At 52.1% G+C, this 19,156-nt stretch overlaps 1 protein-coding gene across 1 annotated transcript in view; it reads left to right on the forward strand.

The window, feature by feature from the left end:
- The window catches only part of LOC142003434 (venom factor-like), a 58,654-nt gene extending 46,598 nt beyond the window's left edge, over positions 1-12,056 (forward strand). Inside the window, exons 36-42 of the mRNA XM_074980393.1 lie at positions 1,606-1,695; positions 2,017-2,122; positions 4,588-4,677; positions 7,165-7,251; positions 8,328-8,411; positions 10,682-10,817; positions 11,734-12,056. Coding sequence (XP_074836494.1) covers positions 1,606-1,695; positions 2,017-2,122; positions 4,588-4,677; positions 7,165-7,251; positions 8,328-8,411; positions 10,682-10,817; positions 11,734-11,875 — 735 coding nt within the window. The 3' untranslated portion in view covers positions 11,876-12,056. The remainder of the gene's footprint in view (positions 1-1,605; positions 1,696-2,016; positions 2,123-4,587; positions 4,678-7,164; positions 7,252-8,327; positions 8,412-10,681; positions 10,818-11,733) is intronic.
- The last annotated feature ends 7,100 nt before the right edge of the window (positions 12,057-19,156 follow it).

Raw genomic sequence — 19,156 nt, forward strand, 5'->3', positions numbered from 1 at the left:
AAGACCCAGTGCAGCAGGTGAAGAGGAAGGCTTCAGAGTTAAATCTGGAGGGAGACTGGACAGCTCTAAGATTGGTAATAAATTCAGGACAATTCTCCCTAGGTCGGTGAAGGAATGTCATCTCCATCGGGCCGTGTTTGGGTCTCAGCTCCATTCCCTTGGGATGTGTAGATGCAGCTTTGTTACCAGCACCATGATTAGCATGATGTGAGCCCTTCACTGGCATTCAGAGAGGAAATACCAGGGGAAGAAAATATCATGGGCTTCACTTTCTAGTTCTCACATGCGAACAGCAGCCTGGTTGAATTTCGCAGGTTCTCCAGCAGGGCTCCCTCTCATTATTTCCATCCACGGGTGGGATAAAAATTGTTCTGTGCACTATGACATGTGCAGATGGGCACCACCAATAGACACACACGCTGCCCACTGTGGGCACTCTGCTGTTCAGCTGGGGAACACCTGAGTCTCTCCTGGGCAGCCTCCCAAGCACTCAGCTCACAGGGAACACTGTTGCCCAGGCTGCTTTGAAAATCATGCAAGTCAATCCTGCTTTATTGTGCCCACCAGCCCAAGAGTGTCTTTGCTACAGTCTCTTGCTCAGTGGGGCCAGAATTTTACAAAACTGGCTTCCCTTTAGATCACCTGACCTGCCTGGTGCATTTACTTGGGCCTGGAGAACCAGGGGTACAGAAAAAGAGGTTATCTCTGGCTGCACACACCGCGGTTCATTTGTGCCAGACTGAGCCCTGGCACCTCTGGGGTTGGTAGTTCAGCGGTCAGCACCTGTTGGCCTGGCAGTTCAGAGCCCTGGCACCTCTGGCCTTCCTGCATCAGTTACGAAAGTGAGAGAAAAGTGCTTGAGCCCTGGCAGCGTTTCCATTAGAAATGAAGCCCTGTACATACGTACACCAGGGTCACAGGACATGAGACCTTTTGCATGAGAAGTGGAGCAGTCTATGCAGGGGTGGGATTGGTCCTTGGGCTGAGCAGTGGGTGGGGTGTTTGGCCTGAGAGGTGAGTGGGGGGCTGTTTGGGTCCAGCAGGGGTGGGGTGGGGGGCTGTTCAGGGGGCAGGGGGAACAAACCAGGGGTGGCTGGAGGAGAGACAGGGGGCAGGGCCGGTTGTTGGGGACTTGAGGGGGTAGAGCCAGCTGGAGAGATGGGGAGGAGAAGGGCAGGGCCCTCTGTGGGGTGGGGGTGGTCCATATTTGCAAAAAGCTCCCCCCATTCCTAGAAATTCCTGCCTATGGGCCTGCTGTGGTTACCCCCATGCTTAGGAGCCAGACATGCCAGCTACTGCCACGAGCTGTGGGGAGCCAGGGCAGGGAGGGGGCCTGCCATAGTCCCGGTGTGCTACCCATCGAACCTGTAGTGGCCTCGTCAGCAGTGCAGCCTGGAGCCCCAGGGTCCTTTTTCTCCAGGTGTTCCACTCCAAAACCAGAGGCCTGACAACCCTAGCGTGGAGAAACATGCTATTGTAACCGCGATGCCACTGTGTTGCACAGTGAGATGGGGGTTTCTTTCGCCCCTCCTGCAGCAGCTGCTGGATTTCACAGAGATGCTGCGGGACCTGTGATGCCTCTAGCTTTTCCTTGTTCACATTTAGCTTTCCAGCGGGGTCGACAGATACATCTCCAAGTTTGAAATCGACAAAGCCCCGTCCGACAGAGGCAACCTCATCATCTACTTGGACAAGGTAAAAACTCCACCAGGGCTTCCTCTGAGCCGGTGTTCATTTCAAGGGCTCCTGCCGAGCCAGACTGCATTCCCAGATACACCCCAGCACCCTGCAGACCTCAGCCACTTGTCAAACTGCAGCCTGTAGCCAAGGTTGATTCACTGGCCCAAATTCAGGCTTTCCATTACAAGCAATGGAAGGGACCCAATCCTTGGCTGCTGTATATGGATGTAGGTCCATTGACTTCTCCACCATCTCCTTTGTTTTATTCTTTTCCATTCTCTCACGTCCCTCCAGCCACCCTTCAACCTAAGCAGTCCTGTTATTTGCCCCACCCAGGTTTCACATCAAGAGGATGAGTGCCTGCAGTTTAAAGCTCACCAGTATTTCGAAGTTGGCCTCATCCAGCCGGCGTCAGTCACTGTCTACGACTATTACTCCATAGGTAATGCAGCCTCAGCTCTCCTCACTATTAAAGGCATCGTGGGTCTGAGGTACACTGGTAGCAGTGCTCCTTGCAGTCTTTTGCTGAAGGGCTTAAGTATCATTTTTGCCTTGTTACAGAGACTTGCCCTCTGGTCAGACTGGGACAGAGAGTAGCACAGCTGGGAACCAATTGCCAGTTCTTAGCTCTAAGTACAGCCTCCCCATGTGCATTCCTCCCCCGCCATTGGAAACAGAACCCAGGAGTCCTGATCCCCAGTTTTCTGCTCTGCACTAGCTGAGTGGTTCTCAGCCTGGGGTCCAGTATTGCAGGAGGTCCAGTAACAATAAAAGATAAATAAAATGAGCATAAAATATAAGTTTTAAATAAATCACAATGTTACAGTCCATTATTATTTTAAATTAAATATCTTCCAGTAATGGAAACATGGGAATAAATCGTCTAGGGAGGTTGTGGAATCTCCATCAATGGAGGCATCAAAGAGCAGGTTAGACAGACATCAATCTGGGAGGGTCTAGACCGGGGTCAGCAACCTGCAGTTCCCCTTTAAGGAGCCACGTGCACCTCCGAGCGCTGCTGCCGCAGACTCCACGTGCAGCTCCGAGCGCTGCTGCCGCAGACTCCACGTGCAGCTCCGAGCGCTGCTGCGGTTAAATCAGTGCCCGCCATTAAACGGAATTTAGGTTTTTTTGTTTAAGCAGCAGCAGTCTCCAGAGCCACTGAGCAGTCAGCTGTGTCAGGGGGAAGCTGGCAGGGCAGGGACCTGCCTGTGTGTGCCGCATGGGGGAAGTCAGCCTACAGGACAGCTGGGGAGAGGGGAAGCCAAGCCTGCCCCTTTTGTTGCTGTGTAGCTACACTGAGGAGGTGGCAGCAAGGTGGAGCAGCTGGGGGAGGGGGAGGTGGCAGCCATGCAGGCAGAGCATGGAACTCATTGGCTGAGGCAGCTAAAAGATGAGGGGCCGGGTTTGGGGCTGAAAGGGTTGAACCTGGGGCTGGGAGGATAGGTATGGGGCTGAGGCGGGTAAAGGATGAGGGGGCAGGTTTGGGGCTGAAGGGGTTAAACTTGGGTTTGGATGGCAGTTTGGGGCTGAAAGGGGTGAACCTGGGGCTGGTAAAGCCTGGAGATGGGGGTAACTTAACTTTCTAACTGATACAAATCCTTGCGTGTGCACTGCCCTTAAAATGGGGTGACGAGAAGTGCAGTTTGATGTTGTTTATGAAGGATGGTCTCGCACTCACACTCACTGCTGCTCTTGAAGTGTTGATTTTGTTGCTGAATTTGACAAACCTGGCTCCTTTCACTATTACAGTTGCAGACCCCTGGTCTAGACAGCGCTGGGTCCTGCCGGAAGGGCAGGGGACTGGACTGGATGACCTCTCAAGGTCCCTTCCAGTTCTAGTGTTCTGTGATTCTGTGAATGTTATGAATCACTGTCTGAAAACACAAGTTGTGGTTTCCCTTTTCGTTTAATGAAGTGTACATAGCGGCTGGAATTGGCTTTGATGGGGGCCAGGAACGGCTTGGGGGTCCGCACTTGTGGAGAGGTTGGGAACCACTGCCGACCAGCTCACAATCCCTTCTCCGCCCTTCCGGATGACTGCATCCCTTTCACGAGTTGCATTTGTCTTGTGTAACCCCTAGTTTCACCTCTCTTAAAAACTCTTTGCTTACAAAACCAGACATAACAATACAAATGTGTTCCAGGACACTGAGACTGAAAATTTGCCAACTTTCTGATTATTACAAAATAATTATAAAGTATATCAATGGTGGGAGATTTGACCCAGTTTTTCATTTGTGAGCCTTGTCATTCAGTGAGTGGTGGGGGCTGGCTGGGTTCCTGGCTCCCAAGGCAGTGCCACTTCTAGCAGCAGCACAGAAGGAAGGGTGGCATGGTATGGTATTGCTACCCTTTCTTCTGTCTTGCTGCTGGTGTAACCACCCACAGCCCGACTCAAACCTGGGCCCTCAGGAGCTTAGAGCAGGAGCCTGTACAGTATGAACTGAAAGAGAGCTGGCTGTCAAGGAGACATTTTCATGGACTTTAAGGCCAGACAGGACCACCACAATCATCTGCTCTGACTTCCTGTCCACCTCCCACTTCCCTCTGATCTAACAATGCCCTCATTGCCTTAATACACCCATGCAAAGGTAGACCAATAATAAGGAGCATCTGTGACTACTAGCGGTAAATACTGTACATGCCGCCTTCCCCACTTTTCCCTCCAGAGGTGACATTGCTGCTCGCATGGTTAAGAAGGTGCCTTAACCCCCGTCCATGGTTTCAAGTTGATGGTTTCATAGAGCTAATAAAGCGGGTCCCACAAACAGCTGCTCCCTCCCCAGGAGCACCCAGTGAGATTTCTGCCTGAGTAACAGCTTCAGCGTTGATTCCTTGGCCATGTACACTGCGGCTGTTGTTCTGCCACACGGGGAATAATGTGTGTCCTTGAACTTTTCCTAGATGACCGGTGCACCAAGTTCTACCACCCGTCTAAGGAAAGTGGGCTCCTCAGTAAGATCTGTCACGGGAGCATCTGCCGGTGTGCAGAAGGTAAGGAAAGTCCTGTCTCTACTTACATCTCTGGTGGGGGGTCCCTGGTCAGCTTTAGCAGCAAACATGTAGTCCCAGGGTCCCCCCAGCATCAGCCTCCTTCCTGAGGGCTCTGGCTGATTCCAGATATAGGCTCAGAGCAGCCACAGGCAGGAAGGTCCCTGGGTCTGTCCCCCAGCCTAGAGCTCTGACCCTTGGCTGGCTGTGTCCCTGCTCCAGCTCCAGCACAGGAGTGGCAGAACCGCAGCTGGAGGGAGGGCGCCCTCCATGGAAATATGGGGTGGAGATACCCCACATAAAAACATGCGCTCCTGGGGAAGGGAGGCAAGAGAGGACCCAGCAGGGAGCAGAATCCAGAGGGTCTGGAATGGGCCATGAAGCAAGTAGGAACCCCAGGGACCCACCTCCCTAGCCTGAAGCCAGCCCCTCATCCCTGCAGTGTCTGCATTCCCAGAGCACTTCCATCCTCCCTCACCACCTGCCCTCACCTGTGATCCTGCCCCCCCTTCTCCAATGGCCTCCTCACCTGCCAATCACAGGAGAGCTGGCAGCTGGGTGACCAGGATGGAGCAGGTGTGGAAACTCAGTTCTTCGTCTCTGCCCACCAGGGCCTTGGGGGCTGGGCCAGGCCAGCTGATCTGTGCAGTGAGGCTGCACACGCTGAAGCAGGGCAGTCTGGGATGCAGTGGGAGTTTCTGGGTTTCCAGCCATTGCTGTGGGGGTGCTCCCATGAAACATGGAAACATACCTGGGGTTTCCAGGGTCAGAATCTGGCCTGGGTGGGTGGTGATATGATGTCAGTTAAAATATTCCTGAGCACCCTCCGCTGGCACGTGGGAGCCCTCTTGCTCCTTGTGTCATCACAGAGGGCAAGTATGGAATGGACCAGGGCAGATCCCCTCCTCTGACCACTGGGCAGGGATGCTGTAGATGAGGGTGGAGTAGGGCAGCCAACTTTCTAATGGCTCACCCTTGGCCCACCCCCTGTCCAGAAGCTCCACCTTGCCCCATCTCTTCTCTGAGGCCCTGTGTCTCGCTTCTTCCATTCTCCCTCACTCTGTCTCCTGCCCTCCCCCATTGCCCCCATTTTCTCTGGGCTGGGACAGGGAGTTGGAGTGTGAGGAAGGGCTGAGGGCTCCAGCTGGGGCCAAAAATGAGGGGTTCCAGGGGCAGGGAGAGGGCTTGCGGCTGGGGCAAGGGATTGGGGTATGGGAGGGAGTTAGGGGTGCAAGGCCCAGTGGCATTTACCATCACTACAGGAAAGCAGCTGCCAGGTTCCTGAGGCTCCTAGGTACAGGGAGGCTCTCTAGGAACACTGTCCTTATGCCTGTAGGTGCTGCCCCTGCAGCTCCCATTGGCTGCACTTCCCAGCCAATGGGTGCTGCAGAGCTGGCACTCCACACATTGCCCCTGCCTCCAAGTGATGGCTTCACAGCTTCCATTGGCTGAGAACCACGACCAATGGGAGCTGTGGGGACAGCACCTGTGAGCGAGAGGGCAGCATGTGGAGGGAGCGCTTGTTCCAAGAGGCCTCAGGGACCTGGCAGCCACCTCTGGGAGCTGCACCGCCCTAAAGCAGTCGGGAGCCTGCCTTACCCTGGCACCCCACTATGCCACTGACCAGCCTTTAATGGCCCAGCCAGCAGTACCGACTGGAACTGCCACGGTCCCTTTTCAACCCGGCCGTTGTTCTGTGGGGATTTGCTGCAGCCTGGCTGTCTCCTGGCCATACAGAGAGACTGTCAGTCTCCAGGCCTGTCCTGCCAGCACCTTTAATTCCCCATCTGCAGCTCCACTGAGCCCCACGGCCAGCGCCTGGTGCTGACTCAATACCTATCAGTGCAGAGAGGGAAGTTGCCTGCGATTCGCAGCCCTGTTTGTGCTCCTTGGTTATTTCCTGTATCCAGGGATGACAAGAGTCGTCACTGAGCCCTGGGGGGAGCTGGCTGTGGGCCCCTAGAATGGGTGGGGCTGGAGCCTTCCCCACCAGCCCTTCTACACCACTGGGGCTGCAGAGCGTGTGCCGTCGGGAGCTCTGGTGGTGAGTGAGAGGGCCGGGCGCATCAGCCGCTGCTGAGGTAATGGCAGCCAGGAAGGAACCCTGGGTCCTTTTAAATTGCCAGACCTGGTGCAGCTGCCCCTCTTGCCCAACTTGTCGGCGGTCCTGCCTGTATCCAGGCAGAGTTCCTCTGGGCAACATCCACTGATTCCTTTGCGGAGCTGTCTGATTCTGTCTGCTCGGTAACACCTCATTTAGACCCTGTGACCTACACCTCCATCGCTTGTTCTTCTTTTACTGTGTCCGTCAGTGTGGAGGGGGTGGGCTTCATGAACGCTCCCTCACGTGAGGAAGTTCAGGTTAGCACTGCTCACCATGCCCAGGAGTCGCATAGGTGGGCACCTGTGGGTCAGTAATAATGGAGATGAATCTGTAGTCTGATGACTGGCCCCCTTAATGATGCTCTACACCATCTTCCTTCCCTGTAGAAAACTGCTTCATGCAGCAGAAGATAGAAGGTGCAATCACCCTGAACAAGCGAATAGAGGAAGCCTGCGAACCTGGAGTGGACTATGGTAAATCTGTGATTTGGATCTGCCAAATGGTTTTCCATGAGGAGAGCACAGAGACGGGGTTCAGAATTCGCTCCAGATTGTACGGATTGTGTCTGAGGCTGAATCAGGGGTCAGGTCTGGATTTGCTGGGGCAGAAACCTGAGGAGATTTGGGGCCCCAGACTCCTGGAAACTAACAAGAGCAGATGATGGTTTGAGATACAGTCTACCCTTAAGTAGCTTTCAGAGGAAGCTGGGTTCATCTGTTTCAGCAAAAACAGCAAGGAGTCCAGTGGCACCGTAAAGAGGAACAATTTTATTTTGGCATAAATGGTTCCGAGTTGCGACTCACTTCATCAGATGCATGAAGGGAAAGAAAACGAAACAGGCAGGAGGGTTACAGAGATGGTAGTGGCACATCAGAGCTAATGCAATCAGGGTGGATGTGGATAAGAAGGTGAGAATATCTAAAGAGGAGAATATGGATTAGGAACGGCTCTCTCATTACAAGAACCGTTTCAGAATACGTCTATTCTATGCAGAAAATCGACCCAGTCAGGGTCGCTCTTCCCAGGTTTGATTTTTGAGCCTGGTAGTGATGCACAAAATCTATTTCTCTGGGGTTAGCAGTCAACCCTGTACTCCTCAATATCGCAAAGAGAAAGGGGAGTTGATAGGAGAGTAGCAACTCATGAAAGCTTATGGCATAATAAGACTGTCAAGTCTTTAAGGTACCAATGGATTCCTTATTGTTTTAACCTTAAGTATTTATCTCCCCTGCCCAACGTTTCCCATGTATGCGAGCACCTCACTATCTTTAACGCGGTTAGCCTCACAACTTTATGTGAGACATGCTATTATCCCCATTGCACAAAAGGGAAACTGAGGCACCAAGCAACTAATGGTTTGGCCAAGGTCATACAGCCAGTCTATGAAGGGACAGAGAAATGAACCCAGGTGTCCAGCTGCCACCTTCACATGCCACAGGGCCCTCTTCCTCACAGCCAGTTTTAAGAGTCAACCACACACTGAATTCTCTAGGGAGAAGTACTGCAGACCTTCAGCAAGTAACCTGTATGCCTTCCTTTTCTGTTTAAGTGTATAAAACCCGGCTGGTTAGAGTTACTGAAGAGGACAGTTATGACAACTACATCATGGAAATTTTGGAAATCATTAAAGCTGGTAAGGGCTCCCCTTCTGGTCTCTGAGAAACAAGCAGCACAGGCAGCAAAATCAGGGCACAGTTTCTTGGCGTGACCTTTGGTATAAAGGCCTGCACAAGAGCAATGTCTCTCAGACAGAGGAGGTGCTGGAGCAGTGGCCTCTAACCTTCCTTAAGCACAAGATCACTTTTTGAGTGTAAGTCAGTCCAGGATCTACCTCAAAGCCAAGTATCCTTGCCCCGCCTCCTTCCCTGCCCCTGCTCCAAGGCACCAGCCTGCTTGCTCTGTGAAGATGGAGGACAGGGTAGCAGGGAGGGAGTCACCCTGACATCAGCACCCTCCACCTTCTGCCACCCCCACTCTGCACAGCAAGTAGGAGGCTCTCAGGAGGCACTCTAAGGCAGAGGTCTGGAGCAGCACTGCAGTGTAGGGGGTGAGGCAGTTGAAGTGCCTGCACTTGATAGCCCACTGGCCAAACCAGATATAGAACCATAGAATCCCAGGGCTGGAAGAAACCTCAGGAGGTCACTGAATCTCAGCCCTTGCCCAAAGCAGAACCAACCCTAACTAAATCATCCCTGCCTGGGCTTTGTCAAGCCGGGACTTAAAAACCTCTCGGGCTGGCGATTCCACCACCTCTCTAGGTAACACATTTCAGTGCTTCATCACCCACCTAGAGAAATAGTTTTTCCTAATATCCAACCTACTTCTCTCCCTCTGTAACCTGAGACCATTGCTCCTTGTTCACTATGGAGAACAGCCTCTCTCCATCCTCTTTAGAGCCCTCCTTCAGGAAGTTGAAGGCTGCTCTCAAATTGCTCCTCACTCTTCTCTTCTGCAAACTAAATAAGCCCAAGTCCCTCAGCCTCTCCTGATAGGTCACGTGCTCCAGCCCCCTAATCATTTTGATTGCTCTCCGCTGAACCCTTTCCAATGCATATACATTCCTCTCTGTACTGGGGGGGCCCAGAACTGGACACCAGTGCTGAATAAAGGGGAATAATAGCTTCTCTAGATCAGCTGGAAATGCTTCTCCTAATGCACCCAATATGCCATTAGCTTTCTTGGCTATAAGGGCACACTGTTGACTCATATCAAACCTCTCATCCACTCTTATCACCAGGTCCTTTTCTGCCGCACTGCTCCTTAGCCAGTCAGTCCCCAGTCTGTAACAATGCTTGGGGGTCTTCTGTCCCAAGTCTGTTGTCAGAGGATCTAGGATCTATCAGTATATCCCAACAGTGACTGCTCTCCTAGAGCGAGGCTAATGTCATCTCACACTCCAGCAATCTGTCCTAGTGCCAGAAGGGGTGAAGAAGGAATTTGCTCAGTCCACCTAAGCAGCTGTGCCATGGAGAGGCAGGCAAAACAACGGCAGGGGAGACCTCTCTTTGCTTACAGCATTGTTCGATTGGCCAGGCTTGTGGGCTTTTCCAACCTTCCTCTGAAGCAGCTGGTGTTGGCCATTGTGGGGGGTCAAGACCAATGTTCCCTCTAACCTTTTCCGTCCTTGGATTTATTCCATCCACGTGCAGAATACATGTTATGTGCACTGAGACATGTGCAAATGTGCACCACCTACCGAAAGAAACCCCCTAAGCTGTGAGCGCTGTGCTAATCAGCTGGGCAGCATTTGCCTCTCCCGTGAACAGCCGCACAAGCACACAGCTTCCAGGGAACACTGGTGAAGACCCCAGACGTGGTGGCTCTTTGGCCCAGGCTGCAAACAGTGTGGCTGAGTCTTGCTTCCTCAGTGCTGACTTCTATGACAAACTCCAAGTCAGCAGGGATTGAATGAAGCCCAAAGTAGCTTCACACCCTGGGAGCTGATATGACTGGTCTAAGTATTACCTGAGATTAGGGTCCCCCCTGTGCTGAGCACTGGACAGACAGTGATACAGCCCTTGTCCTGAAGAGATTATGCTCCAGACACTGGGTGGATTTATTAGCCCCATTTCACAGGTGTGGAACAGAGTCACAGAGATATCAAGTGACTTAATCAAGGTCACACAATGAGTCTGTGGCAGAAATGAGCTTGCACCTGAAAAACTGAGGCCCAGCCAGTGTCACAGTCACAAGACTGGACTTCCTCTCTGTAATGAAGCTGGCGCGTCAGTGATTGATTACTCCAGGAGTTGCGCTGGGGTTGAATTTCTACTGAAATCCCAAGATGACACCAAGGACTCTCCTTTCCTCTGTTCCTTTCATCTTTGTCTTTCTCTGCCTCATGCTGTTTCCCTCTTCTGCTGCTCTTATCTGTGACTTTTTTTTATAACCCCTTCGTCACAGGAACCGATGAAAACCCTCTAGGAAAAACCCGCCTATTCATCAGCCACATGAAATGCAGGGAGTCTCTGAGTCTGGAAGTTGACAAAAACTACTTGATCTGGGGACTCAGCACAGACTTGTGGCTCAGGAAGGCCGAGTAAGTAACCTTATTATTCCTCAATTTCACCCTCTTACTATAATTTCTGTAGTGCTTTTACAAACCTGTCAGGCCTTGTGACTGTACTTTCTGAGGGGCTCCTACACTGAATGCATTTATTTTCTTTGTAGGCGGTAGAGCAGTGTTACTACCCTCATGTAACAAACAGTCCAGGTCCTCCCATTGACTGGCCTTAGGTGACCTCTCCAAAGTAGCAAAAGGAAGTTCCTAGAGTGGCTGGAAGTTTCTAGTCATTGAATCCTGGACTACCCAACTATTTCACCAACACAAATCACATTTCTGGAGCAATTTCAAGCTCCCTCCACCCAGCCAGAGTTCCTAAACCACTTAAGTTTAAACTGGATGGCAATATAAATAATTAGGGTAAAAACAATATGTAAAAATACAGCTCATGGAGGCCAAAAGTTCCAGCCTCATTCTGTGTATGGAGCATTGCATGCTGGGATCTGTGGTTTCTCTGTCTATGGGCTAGCCCTCTGAGAGGGAAGGCCACCTCCTGTTCCTCTGTGGGTCAGATGTGACCCTTGGGCATGTGTGGCACATGAGCCACCTGTATAGGGTGGGAAGTCCCCAGCCCTTCCCTTCTGCCTGAGGCCTTGCACCTCATCTGCCTTGTCTGGTCTCCCACCCACCAGAGCCACAAACCTACCACGGCAGCTGTCGGCTTCCCTGCCCTAGCCCCAGACCAGTCTGGCTGGCCTGCCAGAGTACACAGTACCAACCCCAGAACCCAGCCTGCATGGTGGCCAAAAGGAAGTGGCGGGAAGCAGGCAGGGGCTTGGGGCAGGTCCATGCCCTTATGTGAACCAGACGCCCTCGAGTAGCTGGGCAAGTTGATTGGACACACTTTGTACTGCATTCCTCACCCTTCTGTCTGTCTGTCTGTCTGTCCCAGGCTATCCTACATCATCAGCAAGGACACCTGGATTGAGAAGTGGCCTGATGAGGATGAATGCCAGGAGCCGGATTTCCAGAACATCTGCCAGGAGCTGCTTGAGTTCTCTGAGGCCATGACCATGTTTGGCTGCCCAACCTAAGTCTGGGTCCAGCTTTCCTCGCTGCCCCAACAGACAGCCTGAGCTGAGATAGAGCACAACAGTCAGATCGACGTAGCTCCACTCAGAGTCCCAGTGCTGCTGACATGTCTCTCGCCCTGTCCTCTGCGGAGGGTTCCCTCTCTCCTTACTGTTTCTATATATATATATATATAAAAGGCTGATTTCTTACCCTGGCCACTGTGTGGCTTTTTACCAATCCTTACAACGTCTGCAACACAGCTTTACTACAAGGCCGGTGGTGTTCAGGAGTCAGGGCAGGGCCGTGGGGATGTGAGAAAGGGCAGGGAAGGAGGCTTGGTGTGTGTCAGAGTGAGGGCTGGAGGGATTCAGGGTGGGAGAGGGAGTCCCATCTGGTGGGGATTTCTCTCCCGTCCTAGCTGGCAGGGCTCTTCATTCTCCCCCTGGCTGTCAGGGGTCTTCTCTCTCCCCGCCCAGCCATCCCCCCAGCCACCAGTAGCTACAAGGAAACGGTTTGGGGTGCGTGGGAGGGAAGTGCTCCACTTAGGAAGGAACAATCAGTGTCACACATACAGAATGGGAAAGGACTGCCTAGGAATGAGTACAGCAGAAAGGGATCTAGGGGTTATAGTGGACCACAAGCTAAATATGAGTCAACAGTGTGATGCTGTTGCAAAAAAAAAAAGCAAACATGATTCTAGGATGCATTAACAGGTGTGTTGTGAACAAGACACGAGAAGTCATTCTCCTGATCTACTCTGCGCTGGTTAGGCCTCAGCTGGAGTATTGTCTCCAGTTCTGGGCACCACAGTTCAGGAAGGATGTGGAGAAATTGGAGAGGGTCCAGAGGAGAGCAATGAGAATGATCAAAGGTCCAGAGAACATGACCCATAAAGAAAGGCTGAAAGAGTTGGGCTTGTTTAGTTTGGAAAAGAGAAGACTGAGGGGAGACATGATAGCAGTTTTCAGGTATTTAAAAGGGTGTCATAAGGAGGAGGGTGAAAACTTGTTCTTCTTGGCCTCTGAGGATAGAATAAGAAGCAATGGGCTTAAACTGCAGCAAGGGAGGTTTAGGTTGGACATTAGGAAAAAGTTCTTAACTGTCAGGGTGGTCAAACAGTGGAATAAGTTGCCAAGGGAAGTTCTGGAATCTCCATCGCTGGAGATATTTAAGAACGGGTTAGCTAGATGTCTATCAGGGATGGTTTAGACAGTACTTGGTCCTGCCATTGGGGCAGGGGGCTGGACTCGATGGCCTCTCGAGGTCCCTTCCAGTCCTACTCTTCTATGATCTGGTCAAGTGCCAGGCAAGATGGTGGAGCCCCAACCCTGCTGGCCATGTCTTGATGGTGTGGCTGCCTCCAGTGGCCACTGTCAGTATCGCGCCCTCCTCTCTCTGCCCCTCCCTTCCCATGTTATGGAAAATAGTCCCATTTCCAGCATGTCCCATTTTCCCAGCACAACCAAACCCTGACCTTGCTTTAGGTTAGGATGAGAGGAAGCAGTATACCAGATTTGGTGGTCCTAGCTCTTGTGGTTTAGGAGGAGTTCTTAACCAAATGAACTCGCTGATGTAGCGGTAGATGGACTCACAGAAAGACAGATGCACTCTCTCTCTGTCTAGAGAGAGAGAGAGAGAGAGAGAGAGGGAGAGACTGAGAAGATTACCAGGCATTGCTTACGTACTTAAAAAAGTGTTGGGTTTTTTTTCCCCTTTAAATCATTGCTGTGGAGTGGGGCTCGGGGTGAGGGGTTCGTTATACAGGCTGCCTTGGACAGACAGGGCAATCCAGCCCTCTGAGAAATGCGTCTCCAAGACTGTGGCACCTACAGCAGGCACAGATGAGGGAGGAGTGCATGTCCCCCAGCTGGGGGACAGACAGACGCACAGAAAGACAGATACACAAAACGGATAAATTCTCTAAAATATGTCGTAGATAGCTGTACCTTTCCCCTCCCCTGCCCCCGGCTGTCCCAGTGGGTTTATAGCTGTTCTGGTCCCCATTTCTAGCCCACTGCGTTCACTATACAGTATGTTTCCTGGCTTGCGGAACTCTCCCTTTCTGTGTTGCGAGAAACAACTGCATTCCTGGCACATCCCATTTTCCTGGCACAGCCAAACCCAGAACTCGCTTTAAGTTAGGATAAGAGGAAGCTGCAGCCCAAATTTGGTGATCCTCCAAGCTCTTACTGTTTAGGAGGAGTTCTTGAACAGACCGACTCACAGATGGACAGACAGACAGACCAACTCTCTCACATGTCTAGCAGATAGGTAACCAGCTTCAGGTTCGACCTTTGTGGTCCAGACTTCCATAGTCCAGCACCATCTGTGGTCTGACATCCCCTTGGGTGCTCCCAGGCTGGAGAACTCCTCCAGTAAATCCAGTCCCCCTTGCTCGCAATGCCTCCCCTGCCCTCCTGGAGCAGCACACATAGCTTATCTGCAGCACTCAGGCTCGGGGGGGAAAGGGGGAGGAGCGGGGACACTCAGCAGCAGGGAGGGTACAGAGCCCCACAGATGGAGGCCAGGAGCACAGCCCCACGGTCAGTGACGGTGGCTGGAAGCTCAGCCAGCTACTGCAGGGCTCAGTGTGCTCCTGAGGGGCCACACCTCTTTCCCGCCCCAAGCGCCTGCCTCAAGCCCTGCTTGGTCAATGCCGTTCCCTCAGCTGCTGCTGGCGCAGGCCCTGCAGCCTGAGGGGGTGGTGACACCAGCTCCATGCAGGGAGCGGGGCTCCAGGGAGTGGCATGGGCTAGCCCTGTGCTGGGAATGGGGAGATGGGGGTGCTTGGCCAGCCTCACACCATGTCCCATTTTCCCTTTGAGAACTATGGCCAAAGGTATTTAGGCACCTGATGCCTGTTGAACTCAACAGGAATTAGGCTCCTCACTGTCTAGGAGGGTCCGTTAAATGTTGTGACTGCGGAAGCGCTAGTGGAAAGAGGGCAGACAAGCGTCTTCGCTGGGCCCTGGCAGGGAGTTGGCTCCAGGGCCCCTGGAATAGCTGAGCCTGAGGCTGTCCCTACCGCTGCTGGTGTCCTACCCAGCCCAGTGGAGGTGGGGGAGGGAGAAGCAGTGAGGACGGGAGTTGCCAGCAATCCCAGATTGGACGCCATTTACTGGAGTGACAGCCAGTCCATCCTGTCTGGGCTAGCTGGCAACCTGGAGCCAGGCTGGGAAGGTGGCGCTGGCCAGCCAGGGGCCATGCAGCTGCCTGGAAAGAAGTGGCACTTTTAAGGGGAAATTGCAGCTTCTTTCTAGCCACCTGCTCGGCGGCTGCCCCCTGCTCCGTCCACCAGCCCAGGGTTGCTCGCCTCCGTCTGGTGAGCGGAGGCTGGGTGTTGAGCCCTGAGGGGCCAGCCGCAGCGGGATGGGGTGGATGGGCCACCAGATCAGTCCTGAAGGGAGGCATGCAGCCTGGGGATGGAGCGGGGGGTGGGGGAGCTGTTGGATTCTGGACAGAGTCCAGGGAATGGGGGTGGGGCATGAAATTTGTGGCCCAATTTTTGTGGTGTCCCACAGTGCTGCATGTTTTGCTGATCTGTAGGGACTGCCCTGGACGGAGCCTCAGGTGGAAGGGGAGGGCCTGGGACTAGCCTCCCCCAGCTGCCCCTCCAGCACTGCTGTGGGTTCCACTGGCGATTTAAAGGGCCTGAGGCTCTGGCTGCTGACAAGGTTGCAGTGGTGGCAGCTGGGCACCCCCAGGCCTGTCAGTGAGTGTTGCCTGAAAAGGAGGGGCAAGAGTCCTGGCCCCCAGCCTCCCTCCACTCTAACCAGGATACCCCACTCTCCTCCTGGTGCTGGGATAGATGTCCAGCCCGTCTCAGGGGTGGTGATAGAACCCAAGAGCCCTGATTCCCTGACCCCGAAACATAGGGCGACCACCTCTCCCTGTTCCAAATATGGGACAGGGAGATATGGACAGGAGGGCTGGTTCTGCCTGGCTGCACCAGGCCCCGAGGAGCTGGTGCCCCCGTGCCAGCCCCGGGAAAGTGGCAGGCATGGGCGCTCCCCACCCAGAACCGCGGGGAAGTGGCAGGCGTGGGTGCTCCTGCCCCCTCTCCCAGCCCCTGAGGGCCTAAATACAGGACAATTCATCTCTTTTAAAAAATAAGTAGGGATGCCTTTTTGGGGTCCAAAGTACAGGACCGTCCCACTCAATATGGGATGGTTGGTCACCCTGCCTAGACTAGACTCCCCGCACAGGGAGGGCCACCCAGAGGAACAGGGACAAGGCAGGCGGTAGGACCCCATTCGGCAATCAAAATTTTGGCTGGTACACAGGGGTGCAGGATACTTTCAAATCACTGTGGCAGCTGCCCTTTTATCCCTTCCATCCTCCCGCCCTGTCGGCGGCAGCCTGGAGCGCAGAGCTTGTGAGGTGGCAACACGAAGCTGCACAAAGTGCCGGTTCCCAGAAGTTTTTCAATACTTTGATGCCACCTCAGCTTGCCCCCCCCAGCCCCTCACCCCAGCCACAGGGTGAACTTTTCACATGGAGTTCTTTGATTGATTTTATTCTGGTGACACATACAAGCGCCAGTCACCGACTAGAAGCACCCCTGCCCCAACTCCTTGCAAGAGGCTGTCTGAACAAACAGAAAGACATCTCCAGCCCCCCCACCACAATAGCAGTGTTGCTCAACCTTTTCTTATAAGGGAGGCCTGTGAACCTGAAGTGAATTATGGTAAATCTGTGATTCAAGCCCGTTGTCTTTTTTACTTAAGGGCTACGTCTACACTAGCCCCAAACTTCGAAATGGCCACGCAAATGGCCATTTCGAAGTTTACTAATGAAGTGCTGAAATGCATATTCAGCGCTTCATTAGCATGCGGGCGGCCGCGGCACTTCGAAATTGACATGCCTCGGCACCGCGCGGCTCGTCCCGATGGGGCTCATTTTCAAAAGGACCCCACCTACTTCGAAGTCCCCTTATTCCCATCAGCTCATGGGAATAAGGGGACTTCGAAGTAGGCGGGGTCCTTTTGAAAAGGAGCCCCGTCAGGATGAGCCGCGTGGCGGCGAGGCGCGTCAATTTCGAAGTGCCACAGCCGCCCACATGCTAATGAAGTGCTGAATATGCATTTCAGCACTTCATTAGTAAACTTCGAAATGGCCATTTGCGTGGCCATTTCGAAGTTTGGGGCTAGTGTAGACATGGCCAAGGAGAGCAGGTGCACCTGGTAGATTTAGAGCCAGATGAAAAGTCTGCCCTCGTAATTTATGGCATTCCTATGTGTGCAGTGAGCATTAAAGTTTGTGGCCGAATCAGGTGCAGCAGTCTCATGAGAGCTGGGGCCCCGTTTAGAGGAAAGGTGTAAATCTCTTTTGATCAGCTATTCTCATCAGATTTCATGTACCTCTAAGAAAAAGATCTGGAAGGGCAGGGTCTCCCTGTTTCTGGATCTAGACTTAAACCAACCAAATGTGAGCCTGAGAGTCAAACCCAGCTTCCCACAAAGGAAGATTCCAAGGGGATCAGGTCTAAGTTGCTGGCTCTGGTCCATGAAGACTTACCAGTAACTGTAGAAGGCTGCAGATGGGAGGAAGCTAAGGGCGGGGGTGTGGGGTGGGGAGGTGTTCAGCATTCACCAGTTTTCCCTGGTGAGTGCTCCAGCCCTGGAACACCCACAGAGTCGGCTCCTATGCCTCCAGCAGGGGGCCTAGTCCACCCCGTCACAAGCACTGATATCGCTTATGCTTTAACATGCAGGAGCACCACTTGGGGGTCTCATGCCTCAAAGGGGTGCTAGAGGTATAACTTATCACACGGAGACAATGGAGGAGTCACTTAACATGTGTTAGCAATGGAATCAACACCCTTTACTTTCTGTTGTAAATCCCTTCGCTTCTCTGAATTCCCTGCAGAAAAGTGCTGCAAACTTTTTAAGGGTGTAATGTTTTTCACTTTTAGCGTATCAAACCAGGCTCTTTTAAATGGAAGAATCAAGCATTTATGACAACTACGTGATGGAAATTTTAGAGGTCATTAAAGCTGGTAAGAGGTCCTTCTTTGGGTTGGAAATATAGACCCGATTCCAAAACTATGAGCATTCTGTTTGAAACGAACAATGGTATAAAAATCAAAGTAAGAGCTATTAGCTTAAGGGTCTGGGTGATAAGATGAAGATCATGCAGTCTCTTGCTTCAGGGTATTACTGCTCACCATAACAAATCAGAAGGGAAATGCCCATCCCGTACAGTTGGAACAATATTGCTTGGTTTCAATGACAGGTTCACTTGCTTACTCTAGGGACTAAATGTGGCACTCAGGGGTATATCTGGGCTTCCTCTTTTTCCTATTTCTGTTAACACAGTGTCTCCCCAGCTGACTTCTCTTATGTGCATCTTCTTTCTTTTTCTTCCCAGGAATTCATAATAAGGCAGAAGTAAAAATACGTGTGTTCATCAGCCATGCAAGATGTAAGGAGGCTCTGAAACAGGAGCCTAACAATGACTATTTAATCTGGGGCCTCAAAAGTGATTTGTGGGCCTCAAGAGACAGGTAAGTAACCCCTTCACATGGGCCTGGACTCTTACCATGTTGAAGGGAGAAGGCAGTGGCAGGAAGCTGTGATTTGCATTGCATTGCATTTCATTCCCCCCAGCACAAACAACAGTTAAAGGTGACTGTTTACAGGTGGCTACAAAGCTTAATGGTCCAAACCCATTTCTGAATAGCACTGGCCTGAATTTGAATAAATAATCTCATTGTAACAGGTGGAAATATATTTCTTTTGGGGGAAATATACGAATGAACTTAGAATTGAAGGTGCCCTCATTTCAGTGCAGCAGCCTTGGCCTTGGTTTTGTTTAGGTGTCTCAGCAGAACTGAGCTGAGTGAGTAACAGAAAACTAAGAGACAAATAGGGCAGGTCAGGACCTCTGAGTAATGGTCCATCTGAATCAGGCCAGTAGATTGCGGATCACTGCTTGCTGGGAAGTGTAGTTTCCATGGGCCATGTCCCTGAATTAGAGATGATATTGAATGTAAGAAAAGTCAATCTTTATGGTTTGCTGCAAGATGATTTTTGTTTTAAGTGGGTGTTGATTTTGAAGCCTAATGGTGGCCATGGATATGTTAACACAGTAATATTTCAGCTGCTGCTGTTTCAGCTGAAGTATGTAACTGCTCTGCAATTTGTGGGTAGAGCTTGGGGAGGGTTGAAACAGATTTTTTGTGGTCCACAGCTAGGCAGTGAGTACCAGTGAAAACCTGGGTTCAGTTTACTGAATGTACAGCATTTATTTGAGAAAGAATCACACAAGCAGTAAAAGGTTATATAATATGCCCCCAAACC

The sequence above is a fragment of the Carettochelys insculpta genome, chromosome 29 (assembly GCF_033958435.1).
Source record: "Carettochelys insculpta isolate YL-2023 chromosome 29, ASM3395843v1, whole genome shotgun sequence".
Taxonomy (NCBI): domain Eukaryota; kingdom Metazoa; phylum Chordata; order Testudines; family Carettochelyidae; genus Carettochelys; species Carettochelys insculpta.